This window comes from Erpetoichthys calabaricus, chromosome 2 (genome assembly GCF_900747795.2).
Source record: "Erpetoichthys calabaricus chromosome 2, fErpCal1.3, whole genome shotgun sequence".
NCBI lineage: Eukaryota > Metazoa > Chordata > Cladistia > Polypteriformes > Polypteridae > Erpetoichthys > Erpetoichthys calabaricus.
The window spans coordinates 204,438,136-204,461,720 of NC_041395.2; the positions used below are offsets into that span (position 1 = coordinate 204,438,136).

General features: G+C 36.6%; 1 protein-coding gene across 1 annotated transcript in view; it reads right to left on the bottom strand.

Annotated features, from left to right (window-relative positions):
* Positions 1-23,585, bottom strand: part of atp13a3 (ATPase 13A3) — a 239,012-nt gene that overhangs the window by 149,777 nt on the left and 65,650 nt on the right. The window contains exon 2 of the mRNA XM_028795036.2: positions 5,455-5,553. Coding sequence (XP_028650869.1) covers positions 5,455-5,505 — 51 coding nt within the window. The 5' untranslated portion in view covers positions 5,506-5,553. The remainder of the gene's footprint in view (positions 1-5,454; positions 5,554-23,585) is intronic.

Genomic DNA, 23,585 nt, shown 5'->3' on the forward strand with positions numbered 1-23,585 from the left:
TTCTTATCCAACATCAGTGCCTGACCTCACAAATGCTCTCCTGGAAAAATGGTGAAAAATTCCCACAAACACACTCCTAAACCTTGTGGAAAGCCTTCCCAGAAGAACTGAAGCCGTTATAGCTGCAAAAGGTGGACCAACTCCATATTAAAGCCTATGTATTAAGAATGGGATGTCATTAAAGTTCATGTGTGTGTAAAGGCAGGCGTCCCAATACTTTTGGCAATATATTGTAACTCTTGATAACAAAGTCTTGTTCCTTTGACTGTGAACGAAAACAATAATCAAAATACTGTCTTGTTTACATGTTAAAAATCCAACCATAAAGCTGTCATTTTTATTATGCCACATCTGAGCAAAGTGTACTCAAAGCTGGCCAATATAGCATAGTAAAAAAAACAAATGTTTTAACTAGTTTTATATTCACATGGAAAGGAACTTAACTTAATAAGCTATAACAACTGTGGCAAATTTTTATGTTACAAAGAACTTAAGATGATACTTTCTTTTGTACGTGTACATATTTTTAGATTGAAACAAGATGTGCTCCGCACTGGTTTTATTTTAGTGAAATGTGCTGAACTTGTGCCTATTTTTAAAGCTAGTACAGTGGAATCTCGATTTGTGAGCATAATTCGTTCCGGAAACGTGCTTGTAGTCCAAAGCACTCGTATATCAAAGTGAATTTCCCCATAAGAAATAATGGAAACTCAGATGATTTGTTCCACAACCCAAAACTATTCATATAAAAATGATTAATACAAAATATAAAGTAAAAATACATAAAACAAATTAACTTGCACTTTACCTTTGAAAAGAATCATGGCTAGTGTGAGTGAGTTTCTAAAATCTTGTGGGATTGCACCCAACGGGACGACAAGCGGAAGAGCGTCCCAAAGCAATCGCAGTCTCCCAGCGCTGTAGCAGTTCGCTGTAAATGCGAATCCAAAAAGAACGCGGACATGCTATAAGCGCCTGCCGTCAATGGGTGATACAAGGAACAAGGAACATTATAAATGTGCAGGGCCCTGCCTGACTGCTGTGTCTGTGTATAAATAACAGCACTGTTGCTGTTTCAAGCTGAATAAAGCTGGTGTTGCTAAAGTACTGAGACTCAGCTTCGTATTTTAGGGTGCAAGACGGGAACTCGCACGTCACAGCACACACACACGCATGCACAAGCACACACACACGAGCGCGCGCGTGCGCACACACATACACGCGAGCGAGCACACACACACGCACAATGCTAATGCTGTAGTAAACAGTATCCGCTTGTACGGATGTTGACTATATGAGTGAGGCACGCCGACTCAGACGGAGAATAGGAGACGATTGCCCACAATCCCGCAGCGAGAGAGAGAGAAGAACCATCAGCTCAGTTGTGATCACATGACGCTCAGCAGACAAAGCGTATACATACTACTCGTACTGCAAGACCTCGCTTGTTTATCAAGTCAAAATGTATTAAAAATTTTTGCTCGTCTTGCAAAACACTCGTAAATCAAGTTACTCGCAAACTAAGGTTCCACTGTAAAGGGCTTCATTGTTTAGTAAACCCACTGAAGCAGTGTATGAAAGTTTAATCACAACCAACATCTGAATAGATAGCTACCAAAACCTCATTCCTGTTGTGCACTACTAATTTTAACAATGATGCATTCAGTCTTGCTTTAAGGGTTATATTTGTGGATACCTTTGAAGACAGTACTTCTAAAACAAGTGAAATCATTCAGAGTATGAAACATTTTGAAACTGATGTATCAATGAAAGTGAAAAGAGTTAATTTGCAAACAGACTATAAGACCAACATTGTTGCACTCTTCCTGTACATTCAGCTCAACAGGAAAGGCCCATCTCCTTAATGCGACTCAGTCAAATGCCTTTGCCTCTGATGTTGATCAAGACACAGAAGCTTAGATGTCATCAAATTCAAAGAAACTTGGAAAATATTTCAAGTACTGAGGGCTTCAAAACAATTTCAATATGTCCTTTAAACAATATGTTATCATGAGAAACAATGGCAACTGTACAATGTTGTATTATATTCTTCAAAAGGAAGATCAAATCACTACTGCACTGCTTGCCAACAATCACTGTAACAAAACAGCAAGCATCAATATACTGTAAATAGTGTGATGGATGGCCGGGGCCTATGCCTGGCCAGGACGCCCCTTCACCACATCTGCCAGGGGGACAAGGGTGGGAAGTCCAGTATCTCTCCATGGACGCTAGATGGCAGCCTCCCTGGGTTGCAGCAGTGCCTCGGACTCCACCAGGGCTATATGGGGGTTGGAGTTCTGTGCAGCTCTGTCAGGTTCCACAGGCACCACCAGGGGGTGCTGCAGCAGGAGCTGCTGGCCCCTTTTGGGCACTGGTTTCACCTTACCCGGAAGTGTAGCCAGATGTCGCCAATCAACCATCAGGAGCACTTTCAAGTACCCAATAAAAGGGAGCCAGCGACCACCACTCAGCGGCCAGAGTCGGGTGGAGGTGGACAAAGCTTGCTGAGGAGGAGTGGTGGTGGAAGAGAAGAGAGAGAAAAGTGCTTTGCTTTACTTGTGTACTGTGCTTGGGACTGTGTTGTGGCTGGAGGGATTACGGGGAAGATGTGCCCTCCGGCTGAAGAAAAAAAAATAGTTTATTTGTTTTACCTGTGCCTCCCATGTGAATCTGTGTCGGGTCGGGCGCAATATAGCGCCTTTCTTACAATAGGAAAGAAGACTCCTTTCAGGAAACCAAAGACATACAAAAATCCTTGACCATTTTGCATGACCTTTGACATTCTAGAATAGCATAAGTTTACAGTAATTAACTGAACTTCCTGACATTGTCCAAAATGGCCCAACATAAGCCGTGCACATATGTAACTAGTGTTATAGCCAAGATAACGTTTGGCGTGTGGAGATGCATTTTGAAGGCAAGACAGTCATGACTTTGGCTGAAGTCGGTGAAACATATTCTTTTTTGAATTCAAAATGAATATAAAAACATTTCAATCGTTAAACTGTGAATGTGGTATGTCAAACTGCTTGTTCCTTTACCTGAGCAATGAGACACAATAAATATACCATTACAAAATTACAAAAATTCAGCAGTCAATTCTCCAAATGACTCAACCTTTTTTCCCCCTCCTCTGTATTGTACAAAGCCCAAAGCCTACATAATGGTGATAGCCTTAACATCATAGACTCTACTATTTCATTGCAGAACTAAATTTTACAAACATGAAAACAACTAAACACAAAAAATGACTTGATAAAGTGTTACCACTGTTATTTAAAATTAAACACAAAGTTTGATGTATACTTTTGTGAAAAGTAAAATTCGGTTTAATTTGGCTTTCCCTTAATTAAAGTGTGTGCGTCAGCTTAATTTTTTTCATTGAAGGATCAGTCAAAATCAAAATCCCTTTTCTGCAGTGTAATAACCAATCCTGGATGATGGGTACACTCATATACAGTACACCAATATCAACCAATTCAGATATCCTAGAAATGTCCACAAAGAAAATTAAACATGAAATTCAAATTTATCTATTAACATATTTAATTTACAGTACAAGCACAGATTAAATTTAGGGGAGAAAAACACAAGAGCCTGGCTGCAGGACTCCAGCGGCAGACCCAAGCAGCCAGGGTCCTAAGGTTAGAGGTGTGAAGTGGAGAGTCCTGGCACAGGGTAATATGTGCATGTAAAGGTAAATATGGACTCTAAACATAAATGAATAAATAAATGTGGATTTGCCTTCTTGAATCTTCCTTATCTTTCAGAATGGCACGCAAACTTTCCTAAAACTTGTAGAATTAAGAGCTCAGTCCCCACCCATCTTTGGCTTCCTGCTACAATGCTATAATTATTCTGTGAGTTGATGGCACAATTTAATACCTAAAAATGAACTATGATTATTTTCTTTAGCCAACACTAAGGTCTGTCATTGTAGGTATGCAGCCAGCCATAATTATTACTATTTGATTTTTTTATGTTTTGTAGCTGCTTTTGCCATTCACTTCTAAAGCGCATGTTACAAAAATATTAAGACGTCAAATTTAAAAAAGCAGGTTGTAAACTATTACAATGTATGATAGTAATATTATATGTGGAATTGCACTTTTAGATATTTGCTTGTTTAAATGCACAAGCAAAGTAAATATTTTTAAGGAGATTTTTGCTACTATAAAAATACAGAAATAGTAAATTAAATTTTGTCATTAAAGTCGTACAAATGTTAATTATATTAAGTTTTGTTTTTTTTTTTTTTAGCAAAATGCAGCTACAATTATTTATTTTTTTATGCTCAGCATCCATATCTGCATATACATGCACACATTGCCCTCTGCAAAGTCTCTCCACTTTACACATCCAGAATGAGTTCACAGGGTCCTGAGATTGCAAGGTGTCTGCTGCTGAACATCTGCAGCCAGACTTGGTTGGAAAAAAGGCTTTGTGCACTTACACATATCATTTTTTTGCCCTTTTTTTCTTTAGCCAGGTGACTATCAGTACTTAAGTTAGGACAATCAAGTATTTCAAAGCACAGTATTTCAAAGCACAGGAAGAAATACGTATTTAAAAATAATAAAACTTTTAAAGCTCTGTTACTTGTTTGTGTTCTCTAACTTTTGGTGTCCTTGTTCAGGTGATTTTACTATTAATTAGTTATGTAACATAATGTTATCATTGTTAGAGAAGTCTGCACAGATAAAGGTAAATTCTAGTAATTGCTACTAAATTTACATCAGCTTTGTAAGCACAAACGAATTGTATACTATTTTGAGTCTTAGAATAACTCCCCACCATAACAGAAATGAAGGGTAAACTCAGAAGAAATGTTTTATTCAAGTTATTGCTGCTAACGTTTGTGCCACAAAAGCATGTGTCTGTCATATGCTATGACAATTAATGGATACAATTTAGTGTTTCACTTGAGTTTTTCACTGCTGCCTGACTTTTTACAAAAGAACGACAAACCAACATTTCTGTGTGTGTATACATATAATGAGCGTAATCACATTCTCATGACAATGTATAATTACAGGTGCATGCAACTAAACCAGGAAAGGTGGAGAAATAATGGCACAAAGGTTAGTGAAGCAATAAGAAAATCAATCTATCAGAAAAGGTGAACATCCACAAGGTTTTAGTTAGCACTTGAAAATGTAACCAAAGTAACAATTTAACAGCACTCAGTCACATTCCTGCCAAAATACTCTTTAAGCTTTCCAGGTATTTCTATGAAAAAATGGGTATATTATGTAAAACATTACCACCTCAGAACACAGACTGAAAAAGTCTGAAAATTAAACCACATAATTAAAATATTTAGTATAATCTGGCATTCTAATTAGTTAAGAATTACAGCTATGCATGTAATGCAGATTCTAACTTTGAATCATTTAAAATTCAAAGTAATATTTATGAATAGGGTTATATTTGCTGAACTGTCTCTCTTACCATCTCTTCCTCCTCCCCTTTTTTAATAAGCTTCATGTCTTCCTTCTCCATATTTCAGTCAAGGCAAAATACCAGCACTGACAGAAGCAGTACCAGACACTGGAAAAAGAAACCAAAACATAGTTAAAATCAAAAAAGTTACATTTTTTTCTCCCTTCTTTTATAAAATGTTTAGAAAATACTGATTTTTAGAGTGAAAAACCCACCCCTATAAATTACTGCATTAACTCCTGCCAAGTACTTAGCAGCAGCAATTCCTCTCTCCTCTTATTCATTCCTTGGCAATAGCCATGGCAGAAGAGCAATGAACTATGCTTTTCTCATGAGCTGTCAACATGTTACAAAAGAGTTTAAACAATTACATTATTTAATAATTCTTAAGTCTTGTGAAACTAGGGAATAAACAATGCAAAAAGATAAAATACTAAAGATAAACTTAAAATATGAAACAAAATGAAGTGCTTAAAGGAAAGTTCAACATTTTTATTAGTAATATGTGAAAATGCTACTCAAATTTTACATGAGCTTATGCCAAATTCTCATGCAAATAAACTCTGTTATTTATCAACAATTAACACAGTGGAAGCAATGCCAAGTTTTATTTACCACAAAAAGGCAGATATGTACCCTAATAATCCTTGACAACACCTATACAATTGGTAAAAATAGTGATATACTAATAAACTGAAATCAGCAGTGATTGCAAATAGGCAGTGAAAGAGATTCAAAGGTTCACAGCTAAGCACTGGTACTAATCTGTTATTTTGTGAGCAGGCCCAGTGTTTAGTTTAGGTGTTTACCACTTTGGCTTACTGATTACAACTGTGAGGTACCGAATGATGATATCTGCATTAACAAGGATCACAAACCCAAAAAACAAAGTTGAGAGAGGGAGGACAGAGAGATGAATGGATTAAGAGCACAGCAGCTTTATCTGTATAAGGGCAGCTTTAAACTCATTTTGTGCTATTTTTATTGCTTCTGTGCAGACAGGAGACAGTTAAGTAAATGCAATGCTAGTTTGGCCCAATGGACCATTCCAGGTACCTGTCCAGGAAGGTGACTAGAAATTTTGGCTCCAATGACTGTTCGAAAGGGACAATACATAATGAGGTCTGTCATACCATTGACAGTCCTGTCAGACTATGTGGGTGCTGCAGCTTTACTCGCTATGCTAGAACACTGTCCAGCCCCTCCCACAGGCTAGTTTGCTGTAGATGATGGCTGGGAAAGTCTATTAGGGATGCTTCAAAGCACATAATGTCTAAACAGGCCAACCAGGGAAGCAAAAGCAGACTGCTTCTCGAACAAGTCCAAAATGAAAGTCAAGTCAAACTAAAAAAAAAAAAAAAATAGAACTCAGCCTTCTAAAATAAATCAATTCGTCTAGTGCAGCATTCTGTATGACTCTGCCTGCTTCTCTCAAGCATTAACAAAAATTAGCATAGCATTAGCAGAAATAACAAAATACGTAGAAGGCAAAGAAACCTTCACTCAAAGTTTGAAAGGCTTCTGTGTATACTGAACCCCTTCAGACAGTGAGAAATAGTGGGGAGAAGTAACACTGTAGAACAACCTTTATAATCTCTCACTTAAACTGGTAATGAATGTTTAAAGGAGTTGAATATTTCCTTACTGTAAAGTACAGGCATAAAACTAACATTATTACAAGAACTCGTACATGTGAACAAAGGTGACATTTCATTGCAAGAACAATGATTGAGTGACCATGTTAGTTAGCGATTAGTGGTACAATCATGTTACACATTGCCTTCCATTCTTTGTTCTTGGGTTAGACAGAGGAATCAAACTCATACCAAATTGTATAAAGAAATCTATGCTATGAAGAAATACACTGCCAACTTCAGATGTGAAGGTAATGTCATTAAGAACATAACTGGGAGGGTGATTAATAGCTAGCCATGACCTAATCACCATACAAATGTGGCCATGCTCCAGAGTAACACCTTTACTTTCAAACCATGGGAAAATGCAGAAAATGAAGTCTCAGTAAATGCATACTTGAGGTATTGCTGACATTTGGCAGAGAGCTTGGGAGGTCCTGCGATCCAATCCCTCCCAATGCAACATGTTACTAAAATAAGGCTCAAGTAAAAGGTATCTTTTCATCATTTTTTAAGGCAACAGTAAATGCAAATATGTTAATATTCAAAGAATTAGGCACACAGTGATACAGTGATAACACTGCTACCTCCTAGTAAGAAGTCTGGAGGTTGCTTCCCGTGTGCTCTCTGCATGGAGTTTGCATATGGATCCGTATGAGTTTGCTTTAGTTTGCTCTTACAGTCCAAAGACATGCGTAACCGGTGAACTGATAAATTGGCCCGTGTGTGTGTGTGTGTGTGTGTTAGTTCATCCTGTGTGATTAGACATCCTGCCCAGGGATTGATCCAGACTGCGTACTGTGCTTGTGGATTAGCGGATTTAGTGTATGGATGGATGAACATACACTATAATCTATCATGCCCAATGCAACTTTCACTTGCACATCACTAGTCCTTAAACAGATAGAGAAATACCGTTTATAATTTCAATTACAGGTTAATTGACTATTTCCGATTTAGCTTGAGGGGGTTATCCCAACTTGAATATGCTGTATTCAGTATTTTCCTCTTTTACATTCCCGATCATAACAAAAGTTTTTCCTTTTTTTTTTTTTTTTTTTTTTTATATATATATAGATAATATACCTCTGTACAACTATGATTTAGAAAGATGGCTAACTAGAATATGTTTAGGCAGTGTGCTCTTGGCATATAATCCTGCTACATATGCCACAAAAACAGGCCATTTTGGCTCACTTAACATGTCAACCTTTGACAGTTCAATTAGACAATATAAAAATAAAGCAAGAGCTGGCTGAGCTTAAAGACTGAGAAATGTTTATCCCTTGCCAGGACAAAGTATACAAAACCCCACGGATAAGTTCCTCTTCTGTGTTATGCAGTTTGCCGTTAGACGCACCAATAGACATTGTGTTTTTAAATCTTTAATTATTTCCTCAGAGTGAATATCATGTTCCTGTCTCTCCTTGCCCATGTAAGTAGACTTCCTATTAACACCACAAGCAACACCACTGAATGTCGGTAATCTGGTGTCAATCGTTATATCTCTCCTCGAGCATGCATTTGACTGCATCTGCAACTTTCTAGTTTGAAAAATCCAACCAATCGAAGTTATTGTATATTGATACTAAAATGTGAATTGCTGTCTCTCTTTCCTCTCCTCTCATGATGCCTATACAATAATCACAGAAAAACATATCACTTATAATCACATTTTTTAGTACACTTAGTAAAAGTATAATAGGCTAATCTGAAAATTTACTAGTGTTCCAGGTATTCCAGTTAGCTACAAAAATATTATCTATGCAAATAAACTGACCTGAAATTGCACTGCAATGTTTTCACAGAACTTAGAACACAAAGTACATTGCCAGCATTAATTTAATTTAATGGGGAGAACACTTGAGGTGGCACACAGTGGACAATGTTTTCACAAACATGGCAGACTTGACAATGTATGCAATGGAATTTCAGGTTGAGTTTACATAATGTTTTTATGATTGAATGAACTAAACAAAGCACCAACACTGTCCAGGTTAGCATATGGTCTTTTTTTTTATTTAATTTATTGAAAAAATATGAATACAAGTACAAGTACTGAGGTTTATATATATATTATATATATATATATATATATATATATATATATATATATATATATATATATATATATATATATATATATATATATATATTAGCAAACTTAACTCATGCTACTTGAACTTTACCTACATGTTAGAAGGAAATATGTAAGTATGCCTATAACTTCTATAATCAACTATTTAAATTGAAAAATATTTATTTTTACTTAATTTATTTTATTATGTGTCCAGTTGATTCAAATGTTTTGTTTTGCTTTCAGTGTAGCACTCTGGCATGTTTTTTTTTGTATTTTTTTTTAAATTGAAACATTTTTAAAGTGAAAATATATGCAAGCAATATATGCTGTGTGCCAAAAAAATTATTTTTATGTTCACTCAAGCTGTATTGGGCTATATGGATCTTTTAGGGGTAGGGCAGTAGGGACACACTTATCATTATGCAGAGCTGAAAAGACCATCAATTGTTATGATGCGGAAGTTCTTCACAAGCAAAATTCACAGGTGCCTCCACACTGGCTTAGGAGCAGGCCAGGCTCTTCACTGGTGCACCAAAGCCCTCAAAATTTGGGAAACAGGCTACAACAACTAAGATAACACAAAATTTTATAACCCAACACAGAAAGGGTAACTGTCAACCATTGGCTATATATAAGGGGAAGATGAAGTATCTTTATAAAAGAAGATTTCTTTCAAAACTGCTCCATACATTCAAAATGCTCAAAAGAGTGCAACAGGCATAAAAGGTGTCACGCGCATGTAAGACATTTCAAAGGCTTAGGTGATGGAAATTCTCTGCTGATTCAGGAGTTGGAGCTGTGTAATAATGGTTTCTCTTTTTCTCCTTCTGCAGAAAGGAAGACTGACAGTTCTCCACCTCCTATGTCACTTTTGGGACCTACCCACCTGGACCAGCCTCTTCCTGACAAAGCACCTTTTAATTGGAAAAACCGACATCTTGGACATTCACTCTGAGAGGACGCACATTTGAGGAATACTCATTTTGCCCTTATAACACTTTTTTCTTTTCTTTTCTGTTTTTGCTTTTCAGTTATATGGGGTTTGCCGCAATGTGCCCTGACTCACTGAAGTTGTTTTTGTGTTGCGTTACAATATGCATGAAGGTAATCCGATAACAAACAAAACAGAATCCAATAATTACTGTCTAAAACAGAGCAAACAATAAACAATAATGATATTATAATCACAAACAAAACTCACCAACATCGAGAACTGACGACAATGAACCACATTAAACTAATGCATCTTCCTAGCCTTTATAGAATTAAGGGAGGTACAAACATGAAGACAGAGCTGTGGACCCAACTCATGGGGAACCATTCCACAAAGAACAAGGGACCTGGGAGAACACATCATATATCATAAATCTTTAAATAAGTGGTGACCAACCTTTTCTATTCTCTGCACCCCTACTATTTGATTCATATTTGCACCCCCTACAAAACTAATATATGTGAAGATGAAGAAATCAAACTCCTAAATTTTGTACCATAAATTAAGCTACATACAGTACTGCAGGTGAACAAACTGAAGTAAAAAATAATCAATTATATATTTATTTATATTTTATATATATATATATATATATATATATATATATATATATATATATATATATATATATATATATATATATATATATATATATATATATAAAAATTAAATATAATTAATAAATCTCAATAATCTTATAAATGTGTTCCCTACGAAGCTCAGACACTTGATTGATGATCCAGGGGTTGGGGTATCCTGCAAAGCATCAAGTGTTGTAAGGAAATGACAAATGATCAAAGGGTTTGGGGTACTGGGTAAAACCATGAATCAATGGGTGCCAGCATGCTGCCAAGCAATGAAACACAGTTGATGAGCTTTGTACTCTGCACTGCAAAACAGATGATGTGCCACACAGTTAAAATTGCTCCACTACTGTCAGGACCACCAACAGGAGAGATGGGATGAGTGTAAGCAGGAGGAGTTTAATTTAATTCAGTCACCCTTATCCCTTGGCAAAAATATCAATCAAACCTCGAAATCAGTAATGTTTCATGAAAGGGTTTGCACAGAAATCAATACTAGACCTCATCCTTATCGATGGATCATTGCAAGGTCCAAATTCCATTCACCTGAAAAAGGTTACCTTAACGAATGCTCCGCCCACAGCAAGGAACCCACAAGAACGTGCATTTTTTTGGCTCATTCACAGGTGACAACTGCATGCACAATGCTTGAACGTTTATATATCATAGAACAGGAGCACTAACTAACAAATAGCACTAACTAATAAATGACCTACAAGTGACGGCACAGTACAAGACACTGATTTCCCCACGATAAAGTCAGACAATATACCTCACTCGATTTTAGAGAATCGTGACATAGCCTTCCTTTTTGTCACACCCCCTGAAATGCTACCTCGCACAAATTTGGGGTGCAGGCACCCTAGGTTGGGAACCCCGCCTTAAACTACCATCAGTTTTGAACAGGGGTTTCCACGTCATTTTTATTTAGTGAGATGTTTGTATTTTCTCTTATGTAGCCTCCATTGAAGGCTATACAGCTGAAATATTGTATCTGTTGCTTTCATTTGTACCTTTTTAATGGAAATAACCTTTACTTCTTTTTTCCTTTCACATGAAATATGTTTCGTAGAATGAAATTTGATATGATGATCAAGTTTGTAGATAACTACTAAATGTGAAATGGATTAAATAAAAAGGGTACTTATAGTATTTCAAATAAATTTTCCACCTAACTGAAGACAGAACTCTTCACCAATGAATGAGCTGGGAGGCATATCTTCAAATCAAAAGCATAATATACCATTTGAACTAACTTCACTTCCATGCACTACTCTGGTTTTCCAGAAGTATTTATTTAATACTATTTTAGCAAAAATACATGTGTTTATTGTGGCACAGCTACCTAGCAAAAAGAAGACTGGGGTTTATATCCTGGATGCTGATTGCATGGAGTCTGCCTACTCTACCCACTTTCATTTCCTCTAGGTGCTCCAGTCTCCTCCCACAGTCCAAAAACATGAAGGATAGGTGACTAAATTGGGCCATGTGTGTGTTCACCATGCAATAAAGTGGTGTTCTGTTAAGGTGTTGTTCTTGCATTTTTCCCAGTGATTGCTGGGATAGACTCCAGCTGCCCAATGACCATTCCCTGAATAAGCAGGTTAAGAAAATGCATGGATGGTTGGATGCAAGTGCTTTGAATGTTGTACCTATATACCTGGATAATTAATTTTTCATGGACAGTTTAGTATTGCTTATCATTGATCAGCATTGAAACCCTGCTGTTCCCCAACTGAAGCATGTTGTATTAATAACTTTTTTTTTAATCTCATTTTCAATGAAAGCATGAAGTTTACAATTTTCTTCTGCCATCACTATAAACAAAATGAAGTAAGCAACAGTTGAAAAAAATATCACTTTGGGTAGAGTTTCCTTTAAGCAACATATTAATTTTGTTATATGAAGAAATTCAACCCCACCCCACCCCCAAAATCCTTCAATAGAAGGCAAATATTAGAACACTCTAGATGAGAACAGGCCATTCAGCCCAACAAAGCTCGCCAATCCTATCCACTTATTTTTTCCAAAAAAACATCAAGTCAAGTTTTGAAAGTCCCTAAAGTCTTACTATTTACTACACTACTTGGTAGCTTATTCCAAGTGTCTATCGTTCTTTGTGTAAAGAAACATTTTCTAATATTTGTGCGAAATTTACCCTTAACAAGTTTTCAACTGTGTCCCCATGTTCTTGATGAACTCATTTTAAAATAACAGTCTCGATCCACTATACTAATTCCCTTCATAATTTTCAACACTTTAATCATGTCACCTCTTAATCTTCTTTTGCTTAAACTGTATAGGCTTTGCTCTTTTAATCTTTCCTCATAATTCAAACCCTGTAGCCATTCATGTACTGGAATCAATTAATATGAAAAACCTTCATGTACATAATACAAACTACTATAGTGGATGCAGATAGTGGTTTATGCAATAACTGATTCCCACAGATGTTTAGCCCACCATGAACCACTAATTATTTAAACAGCTTTTCAATATACTACATATTTACTTTCTACCAGGTTTAATCCTGGTGACAAACGGCACACTCAGTGTATTTCCATGCACACACAAAACTGGGATAAGGTGAGAAACCAGGGGGGTAATTTCATGAAGTGCATTTAGTGCATAAGCCTTGCTTAAATAGAGCTGCCGAGCATATCTAAGCCAGTTTCTGTTCCATCAAGAGAATTTGGGCATATGGTTATGATATATTTATATGATTTTTACCAAATATTTCGTCCATTCCAGGCTAAAAATTAAGCTTAGCATAATGTTGTGGATTTGGAGCTCATATAATTTCTGATCGATGAGAAACAAAATCTCTTATTGTGGTATAGCGGGTCCACAGCTCCAATCAAAGGCCAGTTTTAAATAATCACAGCACTCGCGGCTTGGTGAGGGGGCGTGGTGGTTGTGTGGATGAAGCGGTTCTCAGGGCAATTCGCGATGTGGCCGTTTTTCACCTTAGTGCACAGGTTAGAAACGGTCCGCATCCGTGACTGTTCCTGGGGCTGCTGATTTGCCACAGCCGCCATGCCCTCTTGATAAAATAGAAGCGCGAGTCGGCTAGGGGAGAGGAAAAAAAAGAGACAACAGGAGAAAGAAAGCTGGAAGTTGCAGGAGAGCAGGAAGCTGCAGCACCAGGAGAAAGGCGGTGCGGGAGAGCAAGTGAGTGCAGGCTCGCGTGCAGCTGATCAGGAAGCTTGGGTGTTAGGCTGACACCCGAGGAGTAGCAGTAGTGGTCGCTCCCGCAGAGTTTATTCTGAAGGACGGGAGTGACCGGAAGGCAGGTGACTGGCCGCGTAAGGCCGAGAAGGCTAAGGGAGTCGGGACTTGGGATGTGGTTTTCCCCAACGTGAGAGCCCTGGTTGTTGGGGAATCCCAAGTTGCTGTTCGGTGGTGCCTACCGGAGCCAGGGATCGGAGAGGCGAACGACCAACAGCAAAGTGAAGAGAAGGCCAGCTGCAGTAAGGGCAACTCCCCTGTTGAGAAGCCCAGACGGGGGAAGCAGGGGAGCTGCCAGGTTAAAAGGCACCTGGCTTCTTGTTGTTGTTTTTTAAAAAGAATGCTTCCTGCATTATTTTAACCTCGTTGTTTTTTAAGAAGACTTTTTTCTATGTTTTTAACCTCCATGTTTCACTACTGTTTTTATGGATTATTTATTTAATGAAGACTGTTTTGAAGCACTGCATTTACTTTATTTAATTTGAACATTGTTTTGTTCTGTTTTTAATAAAAGCACTTGACACTTTTTGTACACCATCCTCTTGCTCTATTGTTGTGCCTCACTGCCTAGCTCATCGGTAGCATTACTGTCGGTGACGGGTTCAAGAGCTCCCAGACAGAAGATGGGAGCATGCAGCAAATCTGCATCGTCACACTTATGTAGCACAATTCTTGTTTAAATTAATTTTACATGCTTTTTTCTAAGTGGTAAAACATTATAACTTTAAACTATCAATTGAACACAAGCCACATTTAAATTAAATTATTCTTTCTACGTTTTTTGTCAGTGACAAGATTTTCTTAGTATAACTTAGAATACAGCAGCATTAGGTATGCTATCATAAATTATTCTGACATTTGCTGCATAGTGGTAAAACATTAAAACCATAATGCTTATTGAAAAATGACAAGAACTAATATTTAGTTTTTTGTTAATGAGACACAAAAGGAAAATATACAGTAGTTATTAAAAAAGGTAAAAAAAAAAAAAAGGCGTGTTTCATATTAAAATCGTCAGTTATAAAAAAGTTCCAATTCTAAGTCAGTAAATCTCTAACTCGGTAGTTCAGAGATATGCAATGTACAAGAAAAATGCAGCTAAAGACCATCTAGGATCAATCATGATGTGCTTCTGTTGTTGCATACTACAGCTTTAAAATCACTTGCACAAATAAGGATTAGAAAGAAAGCCTTCTGTCATTTTTGGTACACATCATGATAGTAGTTGTATGTACATTGTAAAATTTAATCTAATAACGTGTAACTCCCAACACTACATAGCACTGTATGTTCAGCTCATCAACATAAAATAGTGACTTCTGTAATAATGAAACAGATTACTTCAACCAGAAGAAGACATAATGCGATTGTCCGAGCATTTCCCTGGGGAAATTTGTCCTGTGGCCACATCTACCTGTGGCTATTGAAAGTATATGCAAAGCTAACACATAAGCAGGCCAACAAATTCCATAACTGTAAACTGGATAAGGGTGTACATAGCCAAATAACCCAGTTTCTTGCAGAGAACTCTGTGTCTGTTAACCATGTTTCTCAGAGCCCAATAAACCAGTTTCACTAACCAGAATAAGTGTGTATATGACATTTTAGAGAACAGGTTTGTGTGAATAAACCAGGTTACTAGCCACTTATGCATGAAGTGTCTCACTAGTGGGACACCACCATATTTTAAAGTTGTTTGTGTACGTTGCATAAAAAAGCAGTCAATTAAAAGCAGTAATGGTATTTTTATATACCCAAGGGTGTCAACTTTCAAATAAACTTCATTTCCCCCGAAAGAATGTCACTGAATCACACCATCTGAACTTTCACAGGCATCACCCTTTGATTGAATGTACTTTAATTGCATCACATCAGGCTGAAGCTCACAATTGATCATGGGGACCCTCGCCTGCCACTCCCTGATCAAATGTCACTGAACCGCACAGCACAACTTCCATGGGGGACTGCAGACTGCTCTTCAATCCAATGCCATAGAATCACACCACATCACACTACGCCGCTGCTTGCAATTTAACACGGGAACCCCCCTTCTACCCCGACTTAGATCAAATGTTACTGTTCCACTCCACTGTTTCCGAGAATGCCAGATTTCAACTTGCAGGCCAAAAATGTATTTAGGCTGATTGGACACTGTGTGAATGGCTTAAGTGTATGTGTGTGCCCTGCGCCCTGTACTGCCAGGAAAGGCTTTGCCCTCTGCAAGCTGGTATAAAAAAAATGGAAATACAAGGGAAAAAAAGCAACAACAAAATAATGAAAAAATAAATAAATAAAAATACACTAAACCTTTGTGCAGCAACTGCAACAGAAGACATGAGAAAATGTGTGAACTCATTCTGTTCATTTTGGGGAATGTAATTCAGGTGCAGGAATGGTAAAATCCATTTAGAGCATAAAGGTTAATGTGCATATAAACACACGGACTTAAATTTAAGAACAATAACATCATATTGAAGCTGGACACAAACTATTGGTAATATTTCAATTAGGGAGGAACCCTGCAAATCCAAGGGATTATTTTGCCTGTTTATTCTATTTATTTATTTTTATTTATGGTCAACTTTTTAAGCCAAGATGGTCAGGAGGCATCTATCTTTGCCGTGGGCTGTGTCATAATACTGGCATAGGCTCATCCTCTAGCGGAACTTTAGGTAACTCTGGTGTAACACTTTCAGCAGGACTCTCCTATGATGGTTTCTGTACTACTGTATCATTGGTGCACCTTTTAAAAATGTTGTGTCCACAGCTAGCTGTCTCACATGCAAATTTTATATGAGGCACTGCCATTCATTTGAAGACCAGTGACTGGTTCACACTTCTCAGCAGTGGAGCAGTTACAAGAATGTCATCTCCACTGGAAAACTCACGATCATTACCGCACTTGATACATTGGTTTATTTGATCCTGCTGCTTGTCATAAAGTCACACCCAAGTTGTAGCTAGTCTCAGCAAGATGAGAGGCCGTAATCCTGTAAGCCTAAAAATGCAACATTCATGTACCCACCAGGCACACATGAGCATAGCATGGAAGGTGTGTGTGAGCATCCTGTTCAAGCTGCCTGGATAAGCTTAGGCTTCCATGACTAGGGGTGGGCAGTATGACCAAAATTCTATACCACTGTATTTTTCTAAATTATCCAGGTTTCACGGTATTCGACGGTATTTTTTTCCCCATGCATGAGTGGATGTTAACCACATTTTCCACTGCAATTACTGGCTAAGAATAACCTATTCCACTGTCAAGAGTATTGTACATTGTACAAAAAAAAACATTTTAATGTGCACACAAGTATTAATACAGTTTTGCATTGCCCCATAAAGTGATAGTTTTCAAGGGGGTGGCACTAATGGAGAAGGTATCACATTGCATGACAGATGCAGTCAAAATATAGAACCTTTTTACTGAACAAATTTTGCAAAAACAAACTATAATTTTGACAACATATTTTCAACCATACAAAGAGGCATTTAGACTCAGTAAAATATCCAGAAGTGCTTGTCAAAAATTGTATTGCACTGAATATGTCTTAGAAAAGGAATAGTAAATATTTTTTGTAAACCAACTACACTTTTAGTTAATGTTAAAAATCTCTGTCCACTGACACGTTAAAGTGACTTTTTAAACAACTTTATCATCATTAAACTGCATAATATTTAAACTAATAAATAATAACAATAAAATAAATAATAGTATTATTACTGATAGTTGCACTATTACTTCAAGACTTCAAGCCCAGGTGCATTACACAGTATTCACCAAATTAAAATAAAATACAACAAGTGCAACTTGGTGATGACATCTTTACCAGCTGAACCATCATTTAGGCAAACTGCATTAATATGGACCTTGCTTCAAGCTAAGCTATACTGGGAAGAAAAAAAACAAACTATATGTCGAGAACAAAGTCAACATTTCCACTTTATTCTCGCCGTTTATGTCGAGATTAAAGTCGACATTTCCACTTTATTCTCGCCGTTTATGTTGAGATTAAAGTCGACATTTCCACTTTATTCTCATAGTTTACTTCATAATTAAAGTAGAATGTCGTAAACTAAACTTCTTCCTAAAATCAATGTTTAATCAATTACTTAATTTACCCGTCATAAATTAATGCAGCACATTAAATGCTTTGTGTTACGTTCCCCGACCCAGTGGTTAATCACTACGCTTCTTAAACTGACTTCCTCCGCACTAAGAGAAGACAGCAATCACCATACAGAATCCATTCACTTCATGATATTCCTGCTTTCTGAAAATTTAGAATGCTAAGATAAATACTTGATATCATTTTCATGATGAAATGCATTAAAGCAGGTATTACACATGCACGGTAGTGAGGCGGTAGTGCTGCTCCCTTGCAGTAAGGGGTCCCCAGGTATATGTTCAGTGTAGAGAACTTTATGGCAGGTGTGACAACGCTCCAAAAACCTGGATGTATGAATAGCTATCGCACAGGTTTAACATAAATATTGTGTAAATGTTGAGTTTGTGATCTGCTGGTCAGAGACACGAACACAGAATTCAATGCATGTTCTTCTGAGCGGGCTCTCTTTATTGCATGCATGCTGTCTCTATCTGACGCAGGCTACCAAAACCCCAGTTCCTATCCTTCCTTTTTCTTTCACCACATAACCACATAAACAATCACCACACGATAAACGTCTTTGTGAAATTAAAACTAGTTATAAACTTAGCCCACGGAGTGTTCAGAACTTTAAAAATATCTTCGTTATACATGTTTAATTATGCCATCCATTCAGAGTTGCCCCATCTCTGAACGAATCACTTAACACAAAGCATTTAATGTGCTATATAACTTATGATGGGGTTTGAGAAAATCTAGTAAATTAAATATTCATTTTATGATGAAGTTTAGTTTACGATGTTCTACTTTAATGACAAATTACGAGAATAAAGTCAAAAGAATGTATTCTCGTCATAAGCGTCAAGATTAAAGTGGAAATGTCGAGAATAAAGTCAAAATGTCATCACACTATTACACAGTACCCAGGTACATTACACTGTATTGAAAACAAATAAAACAAGTACAACTTGGCTTGCAGTATTATCCAGTAGTATAGAAACAGTATTTACACATCTGACCTTTTAAAACTAAAGCATCTCCAGGCGACACACGTGACTGCTTTTTTTCGGCTCTCTGTCCATTTTCACCGCGCGGCATACCTATGCTACCGCCCACTATTTGGTGGTGTAGCAGTGAAAAAGAGCCCTAGTGCAACAAATCTGTGTTTAGCGGTGTAGCAGTGAAAAAGGTCCCCACTTGAACAGTTTCCCGCTGCGCCACGTTCCGAACGTCGTTTAGGCAATTTAAACCGGTGTTGCGGTATAAGAAAAATCCATATCATAAAAAAAATAAAAAACGGTTTTCGGTATGAACCGGTATACCACCCAGCACTATCCATGACACTAACTTATCCAATTTGTATATTGAGGATTTTAACTGTAAACTACAGTAGGTAAAGTCTCAGTCTAAACATCTGTGTTTATAGTGTTAACACATATGGCTGTATAGCCATTCACATTATTGCAAGATAAAATGTAGAAAAGGTATAACTTAATAGCTATTTTGTCATTATATGCTAAAAAAACAAAGAAAAAGTAAACATCAGTTATACACTACATTTAATAGCATATGGTGCATTACAGGGTGCACAGTAGTCAGTGCTGTTGTCTCACAGATCCAGCCAAAGTTGGGAGTTTTGATCAAGGATCAATGTGCTGCATTATTAGTTTTTGTGCTCTTAGCTATGAAAAGTCTAGGCCTGAAACAACGTTAACAGGACATCATTTATTTTGTTAGAGAGCCCTCTTGCCTGCCTGTCCTTCTTACTTGCCTTGTTTCTACGAGTCATCATGCTCTCTGAGGAAGCAAGTAGACAAACTTTGTTTTGAAAAATGCAGGAGCAGAGCTTTTTTACTGATAGAAGACTAAACAAACTGCATGCAAGGCTTTGCCTGTGTGAGTAAAGGGCAAACTCTTAAGCTAGCGTACAAAACATAAGCAATTAAATGGCATTTAGAAGCATTACAGCTCATCAATACATTAGGCAATAAAATTAAAACACAATGCATTATGATATTAGTTATTCTGAACACTATAAGGGGCTTAAAAGTTGATTATTGAAAGTTTGGGGACTTTTTCCCTGAACATGTGCCGTGACATAAGCAGTAGCTTGGCCCCTGTCAGACCACTGTGCAGCTGTGTGCCATGACTTAACACCTCTGCTTTCTGCGTTCATGGGTATTTATATTAGCATGCAATGTTTCTTTATACAGCTTAGTGATAATAATAATAATAAGATATAGTAGCACATATGAGTGAGCTTAAAGAAACAATTGTTAAAGGCTTGTCTTTTTCCTTCTCTCTCTCAAGCATGAAGCACTGTGTCAAGGTTGCTCACACCTTGGCCCTTATCAGTGAATCTGTGCACTGGCACAGTTGCCTATTATGTTAGCCTTAGCTTTACAAGATGCTAGTGCAACAAGTAATCATTTATTGAATTATTAATTAGGCAGTCCAATTTTCATACATGGATCATTCTCATCCCAACTTAAATTGTTAAGTATTTAATTGTTAAGAATTGATTAACAACTGAAAGGCCATCGATCTTAACAGCTCAAGATTAGGCTGTGAGAATGAAGGGAGGGGTAAGCAGGTTATGCTCACAGCCAGATGGCAAATATGTCCTGCCAGCAAAAATATTGTTATGAGAAGGTTTAATCAGGAAGAAGACTATTATGGGGATGTCTTCAGGGGCAAGAATATTGTTATGAGAAGGTCTGGAACAACAGGTGATTGTTATAGGTAAAGGTGCTGAGTGGGGAAAACATCATGGGAACCTCTATACAGTTGATGTTGGGAAACATGTCTGGAAGGGGGGCATTTTGTGATAAGGGTTATAATATATTCAGGGCTCTCAGGACACTCAGGGCTCACTTCATGAATTGAGACAGGCTTTATGTCCTCTGCAATTGTTTTCTATGCTGACTGCCTTTCTGAAGGCTCTGCTTGTTTTTTTCTAAAGATTTCTCCACAACACCAACACCCTCAAAGATGTATGTGTTAAGATAACTTGGCCCTGTATATACAGGTATGTGTTTATGTATAACTATGTTTATGAGTGGATCATTAAATGAATTGGTGACCTGTCCAGGGTTGGTTCCTGCCTTATGACCAATGTTGCCAGGATAGGTTTTGGCCTTCCATAAACTAGAATTGCTCAGAATGTTATATATCTTCAAATGCATTAAATGAAAAAAATGTATTAATGAAAAAAAGTGCAAAAGCGGTGAATAGCAGAAAAATAAGAAACTTTAAAGATTACTCCACATTGTAGATATTAATCATTCAATTTTTATTTTCAGTATGAAAATTCATGAAACAGATCCTTCCATATAGTTAATTTTCTCATTTTCAGTTGACAGAAATCCCCTTTGGCTTCTAACAAAACAGTGATAATAAAACAAGCTAATTATATAGTCTATAACCAAAATAATACTTATACTGATAACAAGAAATCCTCAAAAACTCTTGGGGACAAACAAAAGTATTTGTTTCTTTGTTTCATTTAGTTATTTTTGAATCTGAATGAATCATCAAAACACAGAAAAGAAAGAAAAGAAATACCTGACCTATTTTAGTAAGTTTATCTTTTAAATATTTTAGCAAATTAGAGTATACAGTATGTATGTACACAAGTAACTCTGTTTCAGAAATAGCTTTAGTATTTTTTTTAAAACAATTATTTGAAAAGTTAATTTAAGCTTTAAGATTTCATACTAGGTTTGGGAAGTTTAAAACATAACAAAATTTGACTTTAATTAAAACCTAAACTTCTTAACACTCACAGACATGCAAACATTAATAATATGAAGTACATGCACAATTCCCAGCAAGTGGGCACCAAATGAAACAAAAGTTAAAAAAGAATACAAATCTTTAACAGTGCAACCCAAAATGTAACTTCGAAATTCACAATTAAAAGAAGGAACATTTATATATATATATATATATATATATATATATATATATATATATATATTATATATATATAAAATGTAAATGCCAATAACAATAATAAACAACAAAGTTAAAATAAATAATAAATTTAAGTAATATACTACACCTTTCCCCAGTGATTGTCAGCTTTGCTTTAAAGTGTGTAGTTATCAGTAAGAAGCAAATTCCTGCAGTATACTGTACAAAACACAAAGGATTTAGTCTCTGGAACCTGAGTTCCTGCATTATATTATGAGTTAAAAGAAAAGAAAAAAAAAGGGGGGGTTGCAAAAGGTTTATCACAATAGATTACAACATGCACAAACATTTTTGTTCTTGGCAGGGCAGGCAGTTTTTAGACAATCAAGCCCCATTAGGATGTGCCCTGAGACACGCCACCCCATATGGAAGTGGTCCATTATATTTAGGAGTGCAACTCAACAGGGGTAAGCAATGATCATTTAGACCCATGTGCAGTGCCACTGGTCCTGATCTTATCTGTATGGCAAAACTGTTATAGGATATTGTGCTTTGAACCAAACCCTTCCTACTATTTTACAGCAGGAGGTTATACACTGGCTCTTTTTTTTTTTTGCTTTCAAAAAGTAAGCTCTCAAAAACGTAACTTTTTTTTCTTTTTTAATTAAGGGTGGGATTCCCATTCCTGCAGACTAGAGATAAAAATAGAAAAATAATTGCATGTCTGATGCCCCATGGCCTATGATAAAAGATTTATTAACTTTGAGATGACTGATGCCTTACAAAAGTTGCACAGGATTTATAAACAGGATATGATGTTCATTTGTGCTATATAGAAAGATAAATTCAGATCAGAATCTGAGGGGTGGGTCCAAAATATTTAACAAATAAATTCAGACCAGGGGTGGAAAACCTTAGTCCTACAGAACTTTTGTGGTTGCAGCCAGTTACAAGCAGAAGGCTTTATGCCAAACTGAACTCACTGTTAAGTTACTTCCGTATTTCCCGTCAGTTATTAAAAAGTAGGTTAATGTCAGTTACCAGACAGTAATATGAATCAAAGATACTAACCTATCACACAAGTGTCTTTTCATCAGATATTGGATACTTTTAGAAAAAAATGGTCTCAAGCAAACTGAAAACAGTAAAATAACAACTGTGCTATTATTTGTTACTCAAATAAAAAAAAAACTCACTAAATAATGGGAGTTAAGAACGAGTCTAGTTTAATTTCTGACCCTCCGATTGTCTGGGGAGCTGGGTTTAACTTGGCAACAATATTATTAGATCCACCAATAAAGCAAAAAAGAAGAATTATATCTGTCTTTGTTTAACAAAATTGGATTGAAAGATTAACAACCAAGAAAGATCCCTTAAACACATTCTTTAATTTTAAGTTTAAGTCATTATTTTCTTATGTATATCTCTGAAGAATCTATTAGACCACATATAATGAAGAGCAATATTGGATAACTAATACTAAAAGAATATCCAATAATATCAAGTTATTTCCAAATCTATCCTTTCTTGCTAAAACCTAATTTTAACATTTTTCTGTGATACAACAGCAGTTCACTAGTCCTTCACTGACTTCTCAAA